At 39.6% G+C, this 24,827-nt stretch overlaps 1 protein-coding gene across 1 annotated transcript in view; it reads left to right on the top strand.

Annotated features, from left to right (window-relative positions):
• LOC145407698 (myoferlin-like) overlaps positions 1 to 21,958 on the top strand; it is a 67,111-nt gene extending 45,153 nt beyond the window's left edge. The window contains exons 28-39 of the mRNA XM_080278564.1: positions 3,408 to 3,499; positions 4,679 to 4,811; positions 5,645 to 5,895; positions 6,984 to 7,154; positions 8,295 to 8,443; positions 10,684 to 10,915; positions 11,227 to 11,373; positions 12,826 to 13,016; positions 19,201 to 19,421; positions 19,840 to 19,949; positions 20,739 to 20,886; positions 21,878 to 21,958. Coding sequence (XP_080134690.1) covers positions 3,408 to 3,499; positions 4,679 to 4,811; positions 5,645 to 5,895; positions 6,984 to 7,154; positions 8,295 to 8,443; positions 10,684 to 10,915; positions 11,227 to 11,373; positions 12,826 to 13,016; positions 19,201 to 19,421; positions 19,840 to 19,949; positions 20,739 to 20,886; positions 21,878 to 21,913 — 1,881 coding nt within the window. The 3' untranslated portion in view covers positions 21,914 to 21,958. The remainder of the gene's footprint in view (positions 1 to 3,407; positions 3,500 to 4,678; positions 4,812 to 5,644; positions 5,896 to 6,983; positions 7,155 to 8,294; positions 8,444 to 10,683; positions 10,916 to 11,226; positions 11,374 to 12,825; positions 13,017 to 19,200; positions 19,422 to 19,839; positions 19,950 to 20,738; positions 20,887 to 21,877) is intronic.
• Positions 21,959 to 24,827: the final 2,869 nt, after the last annotated feature.

The raw sequence follows: 24,827 nt of genomic DNA, 5'->3' as shown, positions 1-24,827 counted from the left end.
CGGAGACTTTTCATCTGGAGTGTCTGACTAAACCTTTTATTTGTTTCGTATCTGTTGTTTATCAGGTTGTTTTCATTGTATACTGAGAATTGCATTAGATGGTGCTCATGTATTTCTTCCATCCTGTATTTCTCCTTAGTTTTCACACATTCTTTTTCCTTGTATCTGGATCCTACCTCAGCCCATCAAGTTGATGTTGATGATAATGTTGATGATGACTGTTCTTCCGCTTATATGCCTTCTCTTACCCTGTTTCTGGATCCGACTTCCATTCATCATTAAGCAGAAAGAAGGATCAGTGAGATGATGATGATGATGGTTTGTCCACTTATATGATTTCTCCAAACGTCATTTCATATTCAGAATATTTTTTTCTTTATTTCATTATCACAAGAATCTATGTACTACATATGAAGTGGTATTAGGTTGTTGTCAGGGAAGCATACCAAACTTATCTCAATGGTGGTGTATTAGGCAGCAGAGGAAAGTTATCAACAGAAGAGGTGGAATATTAGGCGTTTTTTTCTTATTGAGAGACATACGAAGCCTCTCTCACTTCAGGAATATTAGGCAGCAAAGAAAAGTGGGAATTAGAAGAGGTGAAATATTAGGCTAACATTTGTATCTACGGCCAGAGAAACACACCAAGCCTCTCTCAGATTAGAAATATTAGGCAGGAAGAGAATATGATAGGCAGAGGAAAATAAATATTAGGCTCACTTTTGTTTTATTGGGCCTAAGCCTTCCTCATCTCAGGGATATTTGCTTGCAGAGGGAAGTGAGAAGCAGAAGAGATGAAATAATAGGCCATCTTAGGTCACCAACTGTCCCCAGCAGTCCCCAACTATTCCCAAGTGTCCCCACCTGTTCCCAGCTGTCCTTAACTGTCCCCAGCTGTTCATGATAACTTAATGATATATAGTTTGGTAACAGAGTCTTTGAACATTGGACTCCGAACTCAAGATCGTATTGTAAGTGGCATTGGAGATTTCGCAACATCTTTCCTTATCGAATTATCCTGTGCATTACGTTTCAGTTTCCTCTTGTATGTTAATGACGTAGGTATGTCCGTATCAACATAACATAAATAGCATGCAAGAGAATGATGAGGTGTAATATGCAAAATAAACAGCTGAGAAAGAGGTGTTGCGAAGGCTCCGATGTCACTTAGGTTATGGTTCTGTGTTTTTGATCATGCCAGCTTTATTGATCCAAGCTTCAGGTTTGGACTGATGCTTTTGATGGTGCTTGTAAAATCATCCATGGTTCCCTTTGCTGATTTTCCACCCTTTTTTTTAGTCTATTAATACTCTTTTTACCCTAACTTGGCCCAGATTTTCTTTCTATTGCGAACTCTTTCACGTATCTCAGTGGCAGAGAAAGATAATATTGTGGTTCTGTATAATTTCCACAGTATTTCTCTGTGACTAATATCATAGTCTAGTGTTCATCTCTTGTTACAGCTCAGCACTGACTATAGAGAGATGGCAATTTTAGGCCAAGTTACAGTAAAAAGAGTATAACATTTTTTTTCTTTTTTTATGCAACTCAATGCTTCGAATGTTGCTTTGTTGGTGTCAGTGTTTATGGTCCCTAACTTTTTTTCTTCTTTCCAAAATTCTTAATTTGATGTTCCTTACGTTCGTTTGTTTAACCCGACATTCGATTTGGCATGTTTTATTTATTGATTTATTATTTGTGTGGATCTAGGGACGTCTTGTGGGTGCCTATGGAGATTTTGTAACAACTCTAGCTTAGCGACTTATTCTGTACATTACATCTGTTTCCTTGTATACTTCACTGATGGAAACTATGATGTTTAAACGATATATACAGCAGAGGAAAAATGTTAAGGTGAAATGTGCAAAGTAACTCGCCAAGAAAGAGATGCAACGAATTCAACCCTATGCTTGATATTTGGATTGTTGTTGCATTCAGTGGTGTGAGTTTCCTGTTCACTGGCGTACTATCTTACTCCCTCACTTACTCCACTGTCTTTATTTTCTCTCTCTCCCTCTAATCAATCTTTCAAGAGATTCAGATGTCTTACAGGTCTTGGTATGGAGTGCAAGGTAAGGATTATTCTGTTTCTTTATGCAGTACAGAGGACGAATTCACGAAATTCATATAAACAACTTTCCTTTCTATCTTGTATTTTGATTTATAGGAAGAACAAGGGACGTGAGAGAATAATCATGCTCCTCTCCTCGCCCGTCCTTCAGAAAAAAATCGATGGTGATATGCCTTTGCGTTACCGAGATTTTTTTCAGTAGGATGAACTAGGGGCATGGGGAGATTCAACACCCTCTTTGTCTGTCCTGCAAATCAAAATATTAGTTTTATGAGGAAGTGGATTGCAGAGTTGTTAAGATTGGTCCAGGTATGATAAAGAAAATGACAGATGATGATGATGATGATTATGATGATGATGATACCAAAAGCATGAGTGTTTAAAAGGATAGAGTGAATTTGAGAAGCACTGATTTTCCTTTTCATTTGTGGAACTTTCTAACTGTCTTGCTAATAAACATATTATCTAATAGAAAAACCATAATTGTGTTTGAAAGAATAAGCAGAATCTTAGAAGTGTTAGTCAGTACAGTTTTTACGCACAAAATAGCATTAAATAGGACACTACCTTCATTTATTCAGCCAGATCACCTAGATGCTGTATGAATTGAATATTATTACTGTTGTGGTTGTTGTTGTGTCATGTGGATGTGGATGTGAACCCGGTGCTCTACAGGCTAATGTTACCCTTCTCCTGCAATCCACCATCACACTCTTGGCAGATACGGATGGACCTGAAGGCCGTTTGTTTACTGTGGCGTAGTTATACTGATTCCACCACCTGAAGGAGTTCATGTTTATGTCTTCTTCATTTATTGTGCCTAATGACAGAAGGGTTTATTCAGCTTTGATAAACACACACACGCTGAAAGAGGATGAGGACACTTAATTGGCTTCATATGACACAGTGGCAGAGAGAGTCCAGATTGGAGTTAATGCAAATACATGTCAGAATAACACTGATGCTGAAGATGGGCACCTTCACGCGTGGTACCGATATAACAAGGTGGCATTGCTGCCCTGTGATGCAAGCACCCCTCACCTCCCTCCATCTCTCCCGAAATGAGGATGGTAAGCTTCGGATGACGGGCAAGTTCACCCTGGAGTTCACTGGGTTCATGGTGATGTAACCACAACAGTTGCAACTAGAGTGAAAGCTTAATGACCGTAATAGAGGCATACTATCACTAATGCCACTGTGTAAGAGAGCATAGTTTTAATAACAAATGTGTAATAAATACATACTTTTAATAATGTGGTTATGTAAAAAAAGCATGCTGTTAGTGCTGCGGTGGTGTAATAAAGGAATACTGTTAATACCGTGATGATGTCCACAGCCCGGTACTGTGGACTCTGACATAGACTGGTGGGCCAAATACTACGTGTCTTGTGGCCAGCTGGATCGTGCTGGATCGTACCTCTCAAAAGGGTAAGTTACCTCCTTATCTCAGGTAATGTGAACACCGTAATTATACCGTGTGATCTGCCTTGTGGTCCCCTCTAGCAAAAGTGAGAGAAGTGGAACTGAGTTACGTAAGAGGAAAATGTGGAGTTAGGTGGAGGGATATACAGACAAATAAGGAAGTTTGGGAAGGTGGTCGTGGTTACGTGAATGTGATGGAACGTGTTAGAAGTGCCCTGAGATGGTTGGGCCATGGAGACTGAAGGGAGGATATGAGAGATTGAAGAGAAAAGTGTATGTGAGTGAGATGGAGGGGAAGAGGGAGAGTAGGAAACCAAGGATGCGATGGAGTGACGGGGGGGGGGGAGTCATTTATGAAGGAGTATGTGTGACTAAAGTAGAGCAGCGTGATGGCAGAGGTCAGAGTGATGTAGAGAAGACTTGTTTGTAGCCATCCATTTCGGGATTAAGGTGTCACACAATAAATATATCTAAAGAGAGATAGTAGTCTCTTATCATAACGATTTGTCCCACCTTTAAAATCTGTTAGTGAAGGAATTATCAGTCTGGCAGATTAAGTGGAGTACATCTGTTAAAAATATATTTGCTGATGGTTATGCTTGTGAGGCGGAGTCAGGAGCTTAAATAATGTATGAATGATTCTGTTGGCTATGTCACTGGCCATGCTGTTGATAGTTCTCTCACTTTCGTACTTGCTCTTTCCCCCTTTCTGAGTCCTACCTCACCCCATAATTAGGTGGGAGAAAGGTCAACATAATGATTAAGATGTACAGTAGTCTTTTTGATAAACTGTTAGAGAGGTTGCTGTATTTTTTTTAATTTTTTTCCCTCGCATCATTGTTAGATGGAAAAAGAGGTCAAGATGATGATGATGGTGATGATGATGATGATGACGATGGCTTATTTCTTTCTATTTATCACGATGCTGGATTGTTTAATGCAAAAGAGAGGAAACCCACGACTGAATCCTGTGCCACTTACAATAAGAGTTAACGAAGCAACTTTATGAAACCTCCTACATCACTTCGAAAAATGGCTAAGGAAGGGGTGCCATGACGCCTTCTGTGTTACTTCGAAAAATATCTAGGCAAGAAGTACTGTGAAACGAATACTACTTACAATTGGACAGTGTATTTTTAGTTCATCTTTATTTACTTTATTCGTTTCTTTATTTACTTTTCGCAGATATGAGAAGCTGGAAGTACTTAAAGGCTGCCTGGAGGATGAAGCTCGGTATGTAGGCTTTACCGACCTTGTGGATACCGTCTCTCTCTTCCGTGGGCGGGGTGATCAGGCACAGAAAGCTGGAGAATTTAAGGTTAGTCTCACCTCAGTTGATTTGGCTGTGTAGAGAGAATGGAGAACGAGAGCCTAACTAGGAGAGTGTGGGTTAGGTGGAGGGAGAAGGGGAGACCGAGGATGAGGTGGAGGGATGGGGAAGAAAGGCATATGAATGAGGGGGCCGTGTTTTGCAGGAAGGGCAGTCTGATGGGGGAGGGTGATATGAGGTGATTTTGTCTGTGGCCACCCCCTTCGGAATCAAGGAATCTGGCTACACACAAGCAGACCTTGACTAATTTTGTTTCTAGTCTGTGTTTAGTGACTCTGAAGCTCCCGTACAAGGAAAGTTACCACGGAAAATAATGTGTTGGTTAGGATAATAGAGCAAAATCAGGATTCCAGGGGCTTAAATGGGCATTGAATGAGTATTTGGCCCTTTTCCCTGGCACGCTGTTAATTAGTTCTTTTGTGTTTACTTTTCCTTCTATCCTTGGTCCTGTCTCACCCCATTCTTAAGAGAGAAAAAGAGGTCTAGATGATGATGATGATAATGATGATGATGATTCTTTCTCTTTTATGTTCTCCCTTTGTTTCTGAATAATAGCGAGCACCCGCTGGTCAAGGTGTGGTGATGAAGATGATGAAGATGGTGGTGGTGGTGGTGGTGGTGGTAAGGATGATGATGATGAAGATAACGATGATGATGATTTTGATGAGTGTCCCTCTTTTACGTTTTAGCTTCTGAATAACAACGAACACCTGCTGGGCACGTTGGAACGATGAAGTTGATGATGGTGATGATGATGATGATGATGATGATGATGATGATGATGATGTAAGCATTATTAACGACGGTATAACTCCACACAGGGCACCTTCCGAGTGTACCCCCTGGCCCCCGACGGTCCAGAGGAGGGGTCCCCATCGCTCCTCCTCTCCGGGTTCCCTTCTCCAGATCCCCAGGAGGTGGTGGCTCGCGTCTACGTCGTTCTAGGTGAAGACTTGGCCCCTAAAGACGCTGGGGTCACGTCTGATCCTTACGTCGTGGTCAAGCTGGGAAAAACCACTAAGTCTTCCAAGGACGACTACAAGCCTAACACACTCAACCCTATATTTGGACAGTGAGTTTGGTTACAGCTTTCATTTATTTACTTATTTTTCTATTCATTTACTTATTTTATTATAGGACTCATACACTCAGTCCCATTTTCGGACAGTGAGTTTCGTCTTTCTTTTTTCTTGATTATGGGTCCTGTACACTTACCTACATATTGGACAGTGGGTTTTAGCGGCATCTCACATATTTTTTCTTCCTATAAAAATCTAAAAGTTTTCCAATAACGACAGCAGAGCTAAAACACTAAAACACATATTTCAACAGTGACTTCTCTGTTAATTTTTTTTTTCCGTTTTTATCTTCCTATCACCACTCAAAAAAAGACTGCAGCGTCTCTATATTCGCTCCTTTAATATTTACTGTTTATAGTTTTAATATTGACATGGTTTGTATCAGTAGCACATGAAAGGACATTAGGATACAGCGGGCAAAATATAGAGTTCTGAAAATGATATTAAAGAATCTATAGGGCCTCTTAGAATTCGATCCTATATCTCAAGAGCTTAATCCATTTGTAGTGAATGTATTTATAAGTGTACAGTATTCCTCAGTTATTACTTAAATATTATGATTAAGTTCTCTCATATTTCCACCCCACTGTGTTCTAAGTACAAAGAACACTGCTCTGACATAAAGATCTAGGTTCGTATGCTCGTTGGATAAGGAAGCTCCCTAACACCTCTTCCTTAGCGATTATTTTTGGATATGAGCGGTTAATATCCTTTTGTACGTTATATATGCAGAGTCTGGCGATATTGGAAGGATTTATATAACACAGAACAGGGCAGCAAGATGTAATAAGCCAAACAAATCGCTTAGGAAAAGGAGTTGGGGAACCTCCTTCACCGACGAGAATACGGGCCTTAATATTAAATTCCTATTCCTATTCCAGCGTAAATATTGGATGGGAGAGAGACACAAAACAGAGCTTGCATTATTTACTTTCTCTATCGTTTCGGACTATAAAAAAAAAAAATAAAAAAAAATAATGAAGATGGGTTCTGTGTAGGCCGAAACGTTTGAGTAAAAAAACATCAAGTTCTAACCTGTCACTCTTTCCCACGTGTCGCAATGGATCGTCTACTATTCCAGTGTGTTCGAGGTACAAGGAACGCTGCCCCTCCACAAAGACCTCACAGTTCAGGTTTGGGATTATGACAGGGTATCCACAGACGACCTAATCGGCGAGACAACCATTGATTTGGAGAACCGCTTCCTCACCCACCATCGCGCCACCGTTGGTCTTCCTCGCCAGTATCATGTGTAAGTAGCAGCCAGTCATATTTTGCCTCCCCCCTCTCTCTTGAAGTGCAGGGACATTTAGTTTCTTCAGTCTGAGCTCGTATTATTTCAACCTTGCGATCCCCACATGATATCTTATGGGAGAATGTAGTTAATGAGTCGGTGAAGGCAATTTCCAACCCCTCCTCCCAGTTCTGACAGTCTTAAGCTGAATAAAATTGTCTGGAAGAAATTGGAATAATATAATAAGTCTCTGGAGTGAAGGGATTGTCGGTGTTATGAGCCAGAGTACTTCCCTCGGTGACCTTACCTGATCTTAAAACCTCAGTTCACCTCTTGGGGTTCAAACCAGTGAAGGGCAGTCACTCCGAGTGGGAGGTTCTGATCACTCTCCTCCAAAACCCAAACTTTTTTATATATATTTTATTATTTAACGTGATGATCGAAGGACTGAGTAGGCTATCTTGCAGGTGTAATTGACAGGCACCTAGGAAAAAAATCGAACTTCAGGAAATCATTTACTGCACACTGCTGGTGGTAACCATATAGTCATTGTCTGGTTGCCTGGTGGTTTAGTGGGTTATGGCAGTCTCAGTGGTCCACTCCTAAGGATGTTGGAATTTACAGTTCACGAAATTCTACTTAAAGACATGACTGGACTAAATGATGAGGGTAAACAGGCTGGCATCAGACCCCAACACTCCTAATTCCAGGTGCAGTACAGGTGAGGCAGATGGCTGGATAGACACGTGGGTAGGCTTGTGAGGTGAAGCCAGGAACTGAGAGCCTTGAATATTGTGTGAATGTGTGGGTCATTTCACTGGACATAATGCTGATAGTTTCCCAGCTTTCATGCTTTCTCATTCCTTGCTTCTGGATCTTACCCTACTTTTTCTTTAAGTAAAAATGATGATGATGATGAAGATGATGATGATGATGATAGTTCTCTCCATGTCATGCTTTCTCCTTCTTGTTTTGCTGATCCTACCTAATCCTGTCTAAGAAGAATAAGATCATGCTGCTGTTGCTGCTGCTGCTGATGATGATGGTGATTCTCACACTGTCGCACTTTCTCTCTCTGTTTCTGAATCCTACTTCCTTCATCATGATATGGAAATAATGATCAGGATTATGATGATGATGATGATGTTTGACGTACAGGAGTGGAACCAACATGTGGCGAGACAGTGAGTTACCAACAGAGATCCTCAAAAAGATGGCCAAACAGAGGAACATCGATGGACCTCTGTGGAACTCCCCGCCCCTTAGCCTCACCCTTGGGGGCACAAACTACTCCCTCACTGACTTTGGTAAGATTCTGTACGCAAATAAATTAGGTAACATTAGTTTAAGTTAGACTAGATTAGCTTAGATTAGATTAGATTAGGATGGATTAATTTAGGTTAGACTAGGTTAGGTAAGGGAAGGGTTAACTTAGGTCAGGTCACAGCAGGCTAAGTTAGGTTGGATTAGGTTAATTTAGAGTAAGGTAGGTTAGGCTAAGTTAACTATCTCTGCCTTTCAAACACCACTCCTGACCTATCATGGAAGACTTAGGCTTGGTCCGGCTATGTTAGGTTTGGTTAAGTTAGATTCAGTCGGTTTGGACTACTATCCATTTCAGAGGCGGAGTTGCGCTGTTTATCGCAAATATCTCCTAAACGAATCGTTGGATCAATATGGTATTTCAACACACTACTTTTGACATCCGGGCCTAATTTATGACCCTTAAACCATATTGCTATTTATGTTATGTGAGGAGTTTACTCGTGAAGAATAACAGAAAGTCGACTGGTCATGTTGACGCATTCGAAGGAAAGTGTTGCCCCCCCAACACCCTCCCAAACTATTCCTTAACTACCCCTACTTCTCCCCCTTCTCGTCCTCGTTATCCCTCCTATTCTCCCCGAGCTCCTCGCCTCCTTCATCACTCTTGTGTCCCTCCCTCATTATCCCAGCACTGTATTATAATGCAAGAATGTTATGTAGTTGTAGACGTATTGATATGATTATTTGCAATGGATGCAAGTCGTATTTCGCGTAGAAAGTACTGTACATCAGGATGATTACGTACATGTAATAGAAGCTATGCCTATATGTTTGCAGTGTTTATGGTCAACCATTGAAATTCACGAACTACAAATTGTATCACTTGTTGCCTGAACCTTCTCGGAGAAGTTATTACTATTATTACAATACTGTGTATTCATCCTAAAATGTCAACATGGTCCAGTTGATATATATTGTTTTACCTGTCTCTATTTATATTATTACAAAATTATAAACTCCAATGCTCTATTGTATATGATGCGTAATATTCACTAATATATACATACATACATCGTCATTTTATTGTAAATACTATTACATACATTCCATTAAATTTATTAAGTTGGAGCAATATATCATATTGTAGGAATAAAACTATGTAAACAATATAACAAAATTTATTCAACCACTTTCAAAGAAGACGTCATCATCATCATCACTGGCGATGTTGATAATAATGGGTTACACTCCCTCGTGTATGTTGTCAGTCTTCCAGTACTCTTCTTCAAATTTGTGGGAGTGCTGAACAGCAATTAGAATGAAAAAAGAAAACGGAAGTGCAAAGATGGGAGAGGGATGGTGTGACTGGGAGTGAAGAGGGAAACGGGGAGGGGGTGAACGCGATATTGGGGGGGTAGGGAAGGAATGGTCAGAGGGTTGTTCAGGGTGTTAGTGGAGGAGCTACCCCACACAGTCGCACTCGTCCGATTTTGTATAACACCTTAGATTTGATGACTGGATTAGGCTTAATATCCTTCAGTAAACTCCTAATGTAACATATGTAGCAGTATGGTTTAAGGGTCATAAATTAGGCCCGGATGTCAAAAGTACTGTGTTGAAATATCATACTGATCCAACGATTCGCTTAGGAGATATTTGCGAAAAACAGCGCAACTCCGCCTCTGAAATGGATAGTAGGTTAAGTCAGATCTTGTTGAGTTATGCTGGGTCAGGTTAGATTAAGTTAGGTTAGCTTAGAATAAGGTAAGTTAGGTTAGGAAAGAATCCCATATGGAGAGCCTGCAAATTTTTAAAAAAATCCTCAAGTAGTTATGCAAAATCAAAGTAAAATTAAGACCAGTTCATTTCGAGATGCCCAGACACACTTCATTCAAAAGACTGGATGTCATAGGCAGTGGGAAAGACACAATAAGGCAGACAGTTCTAGAGGTGACCAATTGCATTTAGGAAAGGCTAAGACTGCTTGTTTACACTTACGGATAAGGACAGGTAAGGGGTGAGTCTGTGTAGATATATGGGTAAGATGGATTGATGCTGTCAGGTGAACCCATCTGACCCATTCTACCTGGGAAACAGATATAAAGCGGAAAAAATGAACAAAAGAAAAAATAAATAAAAAACAACAAAGCATCAAATATCATGAAGCCACGACACAGTACTCAGGTTGTGTGAGTCGGATCCGGCAGATAGAAGCATATAGACTTTAGTTCCGGCAGTAAAAAGCAATCAGACTATATATCATCCTTCCTTTTGCCTCCAGAATCCCCCAGCGCTGCGCTCCCTAACACGGTTGGTGAACCTCGGGAACGTCTGGCGCTGCACGTCCTGCATCGAAGTCTTTTCCTGGTGCCAGAACACGTCGAGACCCGCCCACTCACGCATCCAGCCAACCCCGGCATACCCCAGGGCAACCTCAAGATGTGGGTTGACATCTTCCCCGCAGGACAGGAGCTTCCGCCACTCGTTGATATCACACCACGTACAGCTCACAAGTAAGACACCTCATGATGCTGATCGTGAAGAAGCACGTTATTTTATTTTAATCTGGCAGACACCCCTAACCCCCTCAGATCAGTTGATGGCCAAGTGTAGACAGACTGAATAGCTGATATGACGGGTAAGCAAGGTAACGCATTTCATCCTAGTCACAAAGGCTCATCGACTTTCATACAATCACGATTTATACTCAAACTGTAGAAGTAGTGCATTTCCAAAGTGTCCCCTAGGATGAGAAAAAAATATTGTCTTGAGCTAGGAACAACACATTAATGAAGGAGTTTATCTCAGCTTCGTCATCTTTCAGGTACATGTTGCGCGTGGTGGTGTACAACGTGTTTGAGGCGCCACTGCAGGAGACCAGCGTGGTGTCTGGCGAGAGGATGAGTGATGTCTATGTCAAGGGTTGGCTTCAGGGCACCAGCAATGTTCAGAAGACGGACATACACTACAGGTCAGTCATAAGTGGGGTATTATATTCATTCACAATATACAACTCACAGACAATTCACTATGCCTACAGTATACCATTATATACTCACTCCACCCTCACCACAACACAACCTTTGAACACAATCTCAGCCAAACATCTCTAAGGGTACCAGGTTGAAGTGGCCGGTGTCCAGCAGTTTGCCGCTTTCACGTCGAAATGAGTCTGGGTTTGCCTCATCAAAAGGGTTTATATGAATGAGTGTGTGTGAGGGAGAAGGCATAGAAGATAACGGGTATGGTGTGTGTGTGTGTGTGTGTGTGCAATTCACCGGGTCGGTCAGGATCACTTGATGGTCGTGATCGTCAGCATTTTACCCTCCCGGAAGGGAGCTGAGAGCTCATATAGTCCGATCTAAGGGCAAGGCTGTGACCTTCACACACCCACACACCCGTCCCCTTGCTCGAGGGGGACAGTAACCACCCACTTTGTCAGTGAAACTTTTCTCAACCTGAGCGAGGCGCGAACTCCCGTCTACCAGATGACAAGCGAGAACGTTACCACTGCGCCAGCGAGCGGTGTGTGTGTGTGTGTGTGTGTGTTTAGTCATAAGTGAATTAAAGAAAAATCCCTATCACAGTCACATTGCTAACAAAGAAGGTGATTTACCACCTCCCCAGTTCAAAGTAGCAGTTATATAAAGTTGTTATTTTTTAGACCATTCCTTATAAAGAGAACTGTCATTACTAATTATATGCTTTTCTGTTCCTGTTTTCGGATCTACTCACCCTACTTATTGGTATGAAATAGGGTTGGTATCAAACTACACAGAACGGAAAAAGATAAATACATTGAGATGGCAAGACACGTTCAAAGAATACAAAAAGAGTGCCAGGAAAATTTCTTCAAAGTGAATTCGAATGTAATGTTGAAAAAGGAAAGACTTGTTAGGCATGGAAAAAGTGGAATTATGCCTTAGTGAATGAAAAGGAAGAGAAAAGGAGTGGCTGACAAAGCGAGGGAAGCAGATAAGAGCAGAGGAGCTTGTAAGCAGCTTTGTCGTGGTCATCAGCTTTCAGAGGGTTTTCAGAAAGGAGCAGGAAGTCGATAATGATGAGTCTGGTGACGGGGTTAGGATGATGAAGCCTTTCTGTGATATACAACGAGGCTCTATGTTACGCACCTCTGTTTACTTATATTAGCAGAAGAACTCATGTACTTTGTGGGGATTGCCTAGGCAGCATTAGTGGTTTTGTACCCTTCATCCTTTTCTGATATTTATAGCGTCCGTTGCTTTACGTCCATAGGTTATATGATTGATTAGTGATTTCATGAAGCAGTCAAAATGTCTGTGTTTCCCACCAGCAGACTGAGCCGCCCATGCAACACACAGTATAGGAGTGCACTGTTTACACACGATCGTTTGTTGTGTGCGGGATACATTTAAGAAACATACCGTATCTGTTCTTGGGTCAGATGTATGGACGGCGACGCTAACTTCAACTGGCGGTTGGTTTTCCCGATTGAGGTGATTGAGGCGGAACAAGTGATGCTGGTGGAGTACAAAGAACACCCCTGGTCCATCACGTCCACCACACTCCGCCGCCCTCCACACCTCACCCTGCAGCTCTGGGACAACGATCTCATTATGAGTGACGACTACCTTAGTGAGTAATGCATGATGTAGCTGATCAATTGTGACGTGCGTACAAGATGGCTGGAAGGGATGCACAGGACAGAGTTTGAATTCTTTGTTTTCTCAGAGTGTCTGGCCTGTTACACTGAGCATGATGGTGGTGGTTTTACCGTGCTTTTACTTTCCTTGCTTTCTGGGCCCTACCTCACATCATTCATAGGAGGCAAAAAGAGAACAAGATTTTGATGATGATGATGATGATGATGATGATGATGATGATGATGATTGATGATGATTGATGATGATGATTGATGATGATGATTGATGATGATGATTGATGATGATGATTGATGATGATGATGATTGATGATGATGATGATTGATGATGATGATGATTGATGATGATGATGATTGATGATGATGATGATTGATGATGATGATTGATTGATGATGATGATTGACTGATGATGATGATTGATTGATGATGATGATTGATTGATGATGATGATTGATTGATGATGATGATTGATTGATGATGATGATTGATTGATGATGATTGATTGATGATGATGATTGATTGATGATGATGATTGATTGATGATGATGATTGATTGATGATGATGATTGATTGATGATGATGATTGATTGATGATGATGATTGATGATGATGATGATTGATGATGATGATGATTGATGATGATGATGATTGATGATGATGATGATTGATGATGCTGATGATTGATGATGCTGATGATTGATGATGCTGATGATTGATGATGCTGATGATTGATGATGCTGATGATTGATGATGCTGATGATTGATGATGATGATGATTGATGATGATGATGATTGATGATGATGATGATTGATGATGATGATGATTGATGATGATGATGATTGATGATGATGATGATTGATGATGATGATGATTGATGATGATGATTGATGATGATGATGATTGATGATGATGATGATTGATGATGATGATGATTGATGATGATGATGATTGATGATGATGATGATGATTGATGATGATGATGATGATTGATGATGATGATGATGATTGATGATGATGATGATGATTGATGATGATGATGATGATTGATGATGATGATGATGATTGATGATGATGATGATGATTGATGATGATGATGATTGATGATGATGATGATGATTGATGATGATGATGATTGATGATGATGATGATGATTGATGATGATGATGATTGATGATGATGATGATGATGATTGATGATGATGATGATGATTGATGATGATGATTGATGATGATGATGATGATTGATGATGATGATGATGATTGATGATGATTGATGATGATTGATGATGATTGATGATGATGATGATGATTGATGATGATGATGATGATTGATGATGATGATTGATGATGATGATGATGATTGATGATGATGATGATGATTGATGATGATGATGATGATTGATGATGATGATGATGATTGATGATGATGATGATTGATGATGATGATGATGATTGATGATGATGATGATGATTGATGATGATGATGATGATTGATGATGATGATGATGATTGATGATGATGATGATGATTGATGATGATGATTGATGATGATGATGATGATTGATGATGATGATGATGATTGATGATGATGATGATGATTGATGATGATGATGATTGATGATGATGATGATGATTGATGATGATGATGATGATTGATGATTGATGATTGATGATGATGATTGATGATTGATGATGATGATTGATGATGATGATGATGATTGATGATGATGATGATGATTGATGATGATGATGATGATTGATGATGATGATGATGATTGATGATGATGATGATTGATGATGATGATGATGATTGATGATGATGATGATGATTGATGATGATGATGATGATTGATGATGATGATTGATGATGATTGATGATGATGATTGATGATGATTGATGATGATTGATTGATGATGATTGATGATGATGATTGATGATGATGATTGATGATGATGATTGATGATGATGATGATTGATGATGATGATGATTGATGATGATGATGATTGATGATGATGATGATTGATGATGATGATGATTGATGATGATGATGATTGATGATGATGATGATTGATGATGATGATTGATTGATGATGATGATTGATTGATGATGATGATTGATTGATGATGATGATTGATTGATGATGATGATTGATTGATGATGATGATTGATTGATGATGATGATTGATTGATGATGATGATTGATTGATGATGATGATTGATTGATGATGATGATTGATTGATGATGATGATTGATTGATGATGATGATTGATTGATGATGATGATTGATTGATGATGATGATTGATTGATGATGATGATTGATTGATGATGATGATTGATTGATGATGATGATTGATTGATGATGATGATTGATTGATGCTGATGATTGATTGATGCTGATGATTGATTGATGCTGATGATTGATTGATGCTGATGATTGATTGATGCTGATGATTGCTGATGCTGATGATTGCTGATGCTGATGATTGCTGATGCTGATGATTGCTGATGATTGATGATGCTGATGATTGATGATGCTGATGATTGATGATGCTGATGATTGATGATGCTGATGATTGATGATGATGATTGATGATGATGATGATTGATGATGATGATGATTGATGATGATGATGATTGATGATGATGATGATTGATGATGATGATGATTGATGATGATGATGATTGATGATGATGATGATTGATGATGATGATGATGATGATGATGATGATGATTGATGATGATGATGATTGATGATGATGATGATTGATGATGATGATGATTGATGATGATTGATGATTGATGATGATTGATGATGATGATGATTGATGATGATGATGATTGATGATGATGATTGATGATGATGATGATGATTGATGATGATGATGATGATTGATGATGATGATGATGATTGATGATGATGATGATGATGATGATTGATGATTGATGATGATGATTGATGATTGATGATGATGATTGATGATGATGATTGATGATTGATGATTGATGATGATGATTGATGATTGATGATGATGATTGATGATTGATGATGATGATTGATGATTGATGATGATGATTGATGATGATGATGATGATGATTGATGATGATGATGATGATTGATGATTGATGATGATGATTGATGATGATGATGATGATGATTGATGATGATGATGATGATGATGATTGATGATGATGATGATGATTGATGATGATGATGATGATTGATGATGATGATTGATGATTGATGATGATGATGATGATGATGATGATGATTGATGATGATGATGATGATTGATGATGATGATGATGATTGATGATGATGATGATGATTGATGATGATGATGATGATTGATGATGATGATGATTGATGATGATGATGATGATTGATGATGATGATGATGATTGATGATGATGATGATGATTGATGATGATGATGATGATTGATGATGATGATGATGATTGATGATGATGATGATGATTGATGATGATTGATGATTGATGATGATGATTGATGATTGATGATGATGATTGATGATTGATGATGATGATTGATGATGATGATGATGATTGATGATGATGATGATGATTGATGATTGATGATGATGATTGATGATTGATGATGATGATTGATGATTGATGATGATGATTGATGATTGATGATGATGATTGATGATGATGATGATGATTGATGATGATGATGATGATTGATGATGATGATGATGATTGATGATGATGATGATGATGATGATGATTGATGATGATGATGATGATTGATGATGATGATGATTGATGATGATGATGATGATTGATGATGATGATGATGATTGATGATGATGATTGATGATTGATGATGATGATTGTTGATGATGATGATGATTGATGATGATGATGATGATTGATGATGATGATGATGATTGATGATGATGATGATGATTGATGATGATGATTGATGATTGATGATGATTGATGATGATGATTGATGATTGATGATGATGATTGATGATGATGATTGATGATTGATGATGATGATTGATGATTGATGATGATGATTGATGATTGATGATGATGATTGATGATTGATGATGATGATTGATGATTGATGATGATTGATGATTGATGATGATGATTGATGATTGATGATGATGATTGATGATTGATGATTGATGATTGATGATGATGATTGATGATTGATGATGATGATTGATGATTGATGATTGATGATTGATGATGATGATTGATGATTGATGATGATGATTGATGATTGATGATGATGATTGATGATTGATGATGATGATTGATGATTGATGATGATGATTGATGATTGATGATGATGATTGATGATTGATGATGATGATTGATGATTGATGATGATGATTGATGATTGATGATGATGATTGATGATTGATGATGATGATTGATGATTGATGATGATGATTGATGATTGATGATGATGATTGATGATTGATGATGATGATTGATGATTGATGATGATGATTGATGATTGATGATGATGATTGATGATTGATGATGATGATTGATGATTGATGATGATGATTGATGATTGATGATGATGATTGATGATTGATGATGATGATTGATGATTGATGATGATGATTGATGATTGATGATGATGATTGATGATTGATGATGATGATTGATGATTGATGATTGATGATTGATGATTGATGATGATGATTGATGATTGATGATGATGATTGATGATGATGATTGATGATTGATGATGATGATTGATGATTGATGATGATGATTGATGATTGATGATGATGATTGATGATTGATGATGATGATTGATGATGATGATTGATGATTGATGATGATGATTGATGATTGATGATGATGATTGATGATTGATGATGATGATTGATGATTGATGATGATGATTGATGATTGATGATGATGATTGATGATTGATGATGATGATTGATGATTGATGATGATGATTGATGATTGATGATTGATGATGATGATTGATGATTGATGATGATGATTGATGATTGATGATGATGATTGATGATTGATGATGATGATTGATGATTGATGATGATGATTGATGATTGATGATGATGATTGATGATTGATGATGATGATTGATGATTGATGATTGATGATTGATGATGATGATTGATGATTGATGATGATGATTGATGATTGATGATGATTGATGATTGATGATGATGATTGATGATTGATGATTGATGATTGATGATGATGATTGATGATTGATGATGATGATTGATGATTGATGATGATGATTGATGATTGATGATGATGATTGATGATGATGATGATGATTGATGATGATGATGATGATTGATGATGATGATGATGATTGATGATGATGATGATGATGATGATGAGGAGGAGGAGGAGGGGGAGGAGGCTGATGATCTAGCTAGCCATGTTTGCTTGGAGTTCAGGAATTATTTGTGTAAGATATTAACCCCTTTGCGGCGGATGGTGTAAATAGGTATTTTATTTCAAAAAAAAAAAAAAAACAGGAAATGTTGTTCAGCTGAGAGAAATCCCAGTAATCAGAGGCTTCAAAAACTCTCTCAAGTAATCCGTTCTATGGTAGTGACGCTGTTTATAATCAGATGATTTTGTTCTGTTGAAAGATATTTTAGCAGGCATAGAATGATTACAGATTGTCTTTCCTGTGGTGCCTGATGGCTGTGTAGTTGAAGCATTCCAGCTGGAGTGAGTGTACAGGCAAAGACACAAGCATCTTCCCAATGTTTCTCGAATACATAGCGGGAAAATCGAACCATTTGAAACATACACTAGCAGAGACAGGGTTTTCACTGCATTTCGGGAGCTGTAAATCTTCTTCACATGGAACTGGGAAGATAGTTGTGTCTTTGATTGTACACTATCCATATACATAGAGGTGGCTGGAAGTTTATTGATCTTGTAACATTAGAAGGGAAGTAAGCTGATAATCAACCCTTAAATAATATGAGACTGGCAGCTACTTTTATTCATTTAATTTTTTACTGATTCATAGGTATGACAACGTTAGACTCGTGCCATTTTTTTTTCCATATAGAGAAGCCTTTTCGAACTGAAGTGGTCAGATACAGTCTAAGGGATAACATGGTATTGGTAATTGTTTTTTTCTTTACTGCTTTACAGGTGAGACAACACTGGACTTGTGCCGACTTCCCAAGCCAGCCAAGAGGAAAGCAGCCGTGAGTCCTGCCCAGGTGCCCCAGATGCTGTCCGAAGCTGATACCAACAGTGTGGCTGTCACCTTCCTCGACGACGATGCCAGGGCTGTTAACCTATTCGAGGCCAAGCGAGTCTACGGCTTCTTCCCCTTCACCAGAGTCCAAGACGGCGTGACGGAAATTGCGGTAAGCGTGAGAATTAGACTTGGAAGACTTAGGAAAAAATGCCAGGTTTCCGGGACTTGAATAGTGAGTGAATGAATGTGAACCCGTGGATTGAAGGCTGATGTTACTCCTTTGCTGCAGTCCTTCTCTCGTGGGACAAGTTGGAAGTTGGGAGAAGCTTGTATAACTGGGTAGTGGAGTCACCCGGTTACATCAGTACCATCACATGAAGGCATCCCTCTCAACACCACTGCAGGGTTTGACGTCAGTGGGAGAGGTCATATTTTTTGTGTCATGTTTGTGTCAGAAGAAGAGGTCATGCCGTGATATTTTCCTTTACCGCTGCTTGTCTTTTCTCTTCACCTCATCCTTGAAAGTGACAAATAGATTGATGATGATGATGATGATGATGATGAAGATGATGATGTTCTTTCCTCAGGGCAAGATAGAAATGGAACTGGAGGTGGTGTCAGAAGAGGAGGCGAAGGAACGTCCGGCTGGGCAAGGACGTGACGAGCCCAACATGAACCCCAAGCTACCTGAGCCTAAGTGAGTTACAGCCAGACTTATTGCAGGGTTTTGCTGGATTAGACAGTTAGGTTTGGTTAACTTAGAATGGAGTAAGTTACGTTCCATTGCGGTAAGTTAGATTGGGATCAAGTTAAATAAGTTTAGAACACGACAGGTTAAGGTACGTTAGGTTAGATTAGGATAGGATAGGATATTCTGGCTAGGATAGATTAAGTTAGATAAGCTTAGTCTACAAGTTGTGCTAAGGTAGGTTAGGTTAGGATGCTAGGGATAGATAAGATCAAGTTAAGTTACGTTAGGTTCGGGAAAGGAAGTTGCGTCAGGTTTAAGTAAGTTGGATTAGGTTAGCTTAGGCTGGGTAAACTAAATCAGGTTAGGTTAGGCAGGATTAAACCAGATAAATACAGTCTTCCTGGATGATAAAACTGTGTGTAGTATTGAAGTGGCCTATGATGGTGTGGAAGGACTCAGGGTGGTGATGATTATGATGATATGCGGAGTGATGATGATGAAAATTTGGACGATGGTGATGGTGGTGTTAATGATGATATTTATGATGGTGATGATGGTGATATTGGTGCTAATGATGATATTTATGATGGTGATGGTGGTGTTAATGATGATATTTATGATGGTGGTGAGGATAGCCATGATTATAATGATGATAATGGTGGTGGTGATTAGGAGGATAAGGGAGACAGAGATGATGATGATGATGATGATGATGATGATGGAGTTAATAATAAGTGATAATAATGATGACAGTTTTCAGTAATGCGAACCACTAATTTCACCCTTCCTTTCCAGTCGGCCAGCCACATCCTTCCTGTGGATTACGTCGCCGTTCAAATCGTTCAAACATATAATATGGAAGAGGTACAAATGGTACTGCATAACTCTCCTGGTGCTGTTCTTCATGGTCCTCTTCCTCTTCCTCTTCTTCTACTCTCTTCCGGTAAGTGGACGAGTGTGTGTGTGTGCGTGTGTGTGTGCGTGTGTGTGTGTGTGTGTGTGTGTGTGTGTGCGTGTGTGTGTGTGTGTGTGTGTGTGTGTGTGTGTGTGTGCTCAGATTTTATGTCAGCCATCTACTCTCTCCATGCAGTAGTAGTAATAATAGTCGTAGTAGTGGTAGTAGTACTGGCAGCAGCAGCAGTAGTAGTAGTAGTAGTAGCTGTAGTAGTAGCAGTAGCAGTAGTAGTAGTAGTAGTAGTAGTAGTAGTAATTGTTGTTACTGTTGTTGCTGTTGCTTTTGTTGTTGTTGATGCTGCTGCTTTTGATGTTGTTGTGGCCCCACGCTCCTCTGAAAGGGAACCTGGTGGACTGAAGGCACAAGTTGAGCCTCTGCAACTCACTATTCTCCTGTCGAGGGGTAGAGAGGAATTGGTGGGATATATTGTACACATTTTTTGGCGTCACCTTTAACTGTTTTGACACTGAAGGGAAAGCAATGCGGTTTCTTGTATCCCAGGAAACAATATAATATTCTGAGTGGAAACCAGGTAACGAAATAGATGCCAAGTGGCCAGGTGAGTTAAGGTGCCTCAACCGGATGTGGTCCATGAAGGCTTGTATTCAGAAAGTAGTTTGGGTTTATGGCTCATACGTTGCCGCTCAGGGAAGAGTACCTGATCCCCCCGGCCTTAAATGTCTGGACTGAGAACCCTATGCTCCTGTAAGGGAATAATGGCTTGGATGATGGATAGACCCAAGGAGGATGGACATAATGATTGTGTGAAAGTGTCAGCGGTGGTGGTTGTAACGCCATGAGAGAAATGCAGGCCAGTCACTTATCCTGAAATTTATTGGACTACCGTAGCCTAGCTCAGGCCTCAACACTTAAAAAAGGGGTAAAACGTGTGTGTGTGTGTGTGTGTGTGTGTGTGTGTGTGTGTGTGTGTGGGGTCAGTTTTGTTCTCAACTGTATTTTTCTATCCCTTCGTTCACAGGCTGCCACAGTGGACTACATCCTTGGGACTTACTGAGGTGCCAGAGTGTCCTTGAGCTTGAGAGTAAGATGCCAGAAACAGCACAGTATTCTAAGTGGCTCTGGGGATACCGTAACACATCCTCCTTAGCGATTTATTCTGCACATTACACCTAATTACCGATTGTTGCCAGCCACGTCGCTATTAAACCGGACAGATATCATAAAAGAGGTTAAGACGTAAAAACAGAATAAATCTCCAAGGAAAAGGTGCTAAGAAACGTCTTTTGCCACCTAGAATACTCACCTTAATCCCTTCCATCAAGTGCCTTTTTTTTTTTTTTTTTTTCACAGCATACTCTTGCAGTCACCACTCAATATTATTCACTTTCGGAGAACAACCTAGTAAAAAAAAAGTTTAATGAAGCTTGTATCCAGTTCAGCTCCAAAATTCTGTCTTTGGCTGGCTATGATTTCTGGAGGAAGCAAAAATTAAACTGAAAATATACCAAAAGTCTCAAGGAATTCAAAAATAAAAATGAGTCCCAGTCTTGTCGTTGTGTTAGTCATTTGTGATTTGTAGCTGCCAAAGCAAGATATTTTGAGCACTATGGGTATATGTTAGTTTACTCCTTCATGCCTGTGATTTTTTTTTTTTTTTATAGTTTAGTTTGTCTTTGCTCTCTCTAGACGATACTACTCAGCTTAAGAGAGCCCCTTTCGTAGTCCAGAGTTCAGTGATGCTCATGTTAACCCCTCCAGGTGGCTAATTCTTCCTTAAGTTTTAAAAAGTCGTCTGTAAGTGGCAAGAATGTAGTGAAAACATATGTCATCACTTTAAATGAGAGAGAGAGAGAGAGAGAGAGAGAGAGAGAGAGAGAGAGAGACTTGCCCAGGTTACTTGCTCGTGGTAGACTTGTGCTGGAACTGCAAGGCGCCAAGTATGAATGGTATACTACTTTCACTTTAACTTGGCTTAGAATTGCCATCTCTCCGTCTTGTATGCTAAGCTATATAAAGATTTTACTCTAGAATGTGGTGCTAGTCACGAAGAAATGCTGTGGAGCGGATCTCGAGTCGTGGCACAGTCACATGTCACTGAACTCCGGGAAGTAAGCTGCAAAGAGGGCGAAATTCTGGGCCACGTTAAGATGAAAGAACTATAGTCACCATGTACCGAGAAAAAAAGTACACACACACACACACACACACACACACACACACACACACGCACGCACGCACACTGAAGACATTAAAGAACGTAAATGCTTCAGTGCTTATAACGAAGACCCTTTGACTCTAGGCGATGTCATTTTTCAGAACACTCTTGCCGCTACCAGACCATTTTATGCAACATAAGGAATATCTTTCGCACTGAAGAGACACATTAATCTTACATATATCTCCTCAGGCTCAGAGTATCCAAAACTGAATTAATATGCCTGGTATGAGCAAGAGTGAACTGAAAAGGACATCGCCCTGGATTCTACTGATGTATTGTTTTGTGATGTTCATATTGCTGACACTTTTGCACACTGTTTTGCTTACTTCCTGTGTATCTAACCGTTGTTAATAGAGATGTTATAGCGTATTATGAGTGTATATTTTGCATTTGATTCAGAGACCTATTGTAAGATCATATATTCCCATTGCAAGTTCAGTGCTAGGTTGTCTAGTAAGACGTATCATTAAGTAGTGCGGCAGGAAATAGCGAAACACATTATGTACATTGATAGTATTATGGATGTCTGATAGTCTAGTATTAGTACGCCTTAGTCTGGGGAACGGCCTTCCCTGGTTTAGATCCCCAAGAAAAGACTGCGGTTTATTCAGTCGTGTAATGCCATAAGGGAAAGCAGGCTGTTCATCTACACTTAAGTGGACTTCACTATTGCATCCTGGCTACGGCCTCTACACCTCGAAGAGAGTAGTAGAGGTTTGGCTGTTGCAATTTTTTTAAAGAATGTTGGGGCCACATTAGTGGCGTTGCCAGAAGTGTCAGGAATGGCACTTGCCACCAGTGAAATATGCCTGACCACCCCAATGGCCACCTCAGATTTCTAGAAAAATATCCCAGACCACCATAAGGAGTGCTTCTTGGACCACCCTACAGTTCTGCCTGGCCACTTTTTGGCCATCCAATTTAAAAATCCTAGCTACGCCCGTGGACCACATTAAAAGCAGAAGTATAGTTGACGTATGTACACAGACTCACGGGTCAGTGTGTCACACTCTCTGTCGCTACCTTTGGCTGGAGGGAAGTCACAGCCAGAGGTTCACAGCGAATGAAGGTCTGTTGTCCTGTGTTAATGTGGTAGTTTGAAGCCTTACTAGATGCACAAGGAACTGTAGGTTATGACACTGTTAACTGCATAGTCTAGAAAAGCTTCAGACTACCAACACGTCTTTACCCAGGGTTTAGATGGTAATTTTAACTTTACTAGACTGCAAAGGAAAGAGTTTACGATGATACTGTTGCTCAGGCAGTCTAAAAAAAAAAACAAAAAAACAACAACAACCAAACAACATCATTTTTTTTTTCATTTTTTCTTTCATTTCAGCATTTTTTTTTTTTTTTTTTTTTGGGGGGGGGGGTGAATACTGCAGACTGCTTCTTTTCAGGGACAGAGGTAAAGAATGAACAGACACTAAGGCTGATTAGTGAACTGTACCGTAATGTTAAGGTTTTCACGAACTATGCAATGTAACTGTGATACGTCCATGTTTATTCGTCTTAGAGCCGAGTTCCAAGTGGGTCTGGAGGCTCCCTAGCACCTCAACCATAGCGATTTATTTTGCATGTTACACCTTACCTTTCACTTGTACGTCATTCAGAGCGTTTTAATATTTATCTAGTTTGCATCAATAGAATATATCTATCCTGTCTGTCTGCCTATCTATCTGTCTATCTATCTATCTATCTGTCTGTCTGTGTCACCCTGTCTTCTGTCAACAGGCGGCCTTCACTCCAA

Source organism: Coenobita brevimanus, chromosome 74 (genome assembly GCF_032717465.1).
Source record: "Coenobita brevimanus isolate Jiangsu-jjx chromosome 74, ASM3271746v2, whole genome shotgun sequence".
Classification (NCBI taxonomy): domain Eukaryota; kingdom Metazoa; phylum Arthropoda; class Malacostraca; order Decapoda; family Coenobitidae; genus Coenobita; species Coenobita brevimanus.
This window is presented reverse-complemented; position numbering and strand designations above follow the sequence as displayed.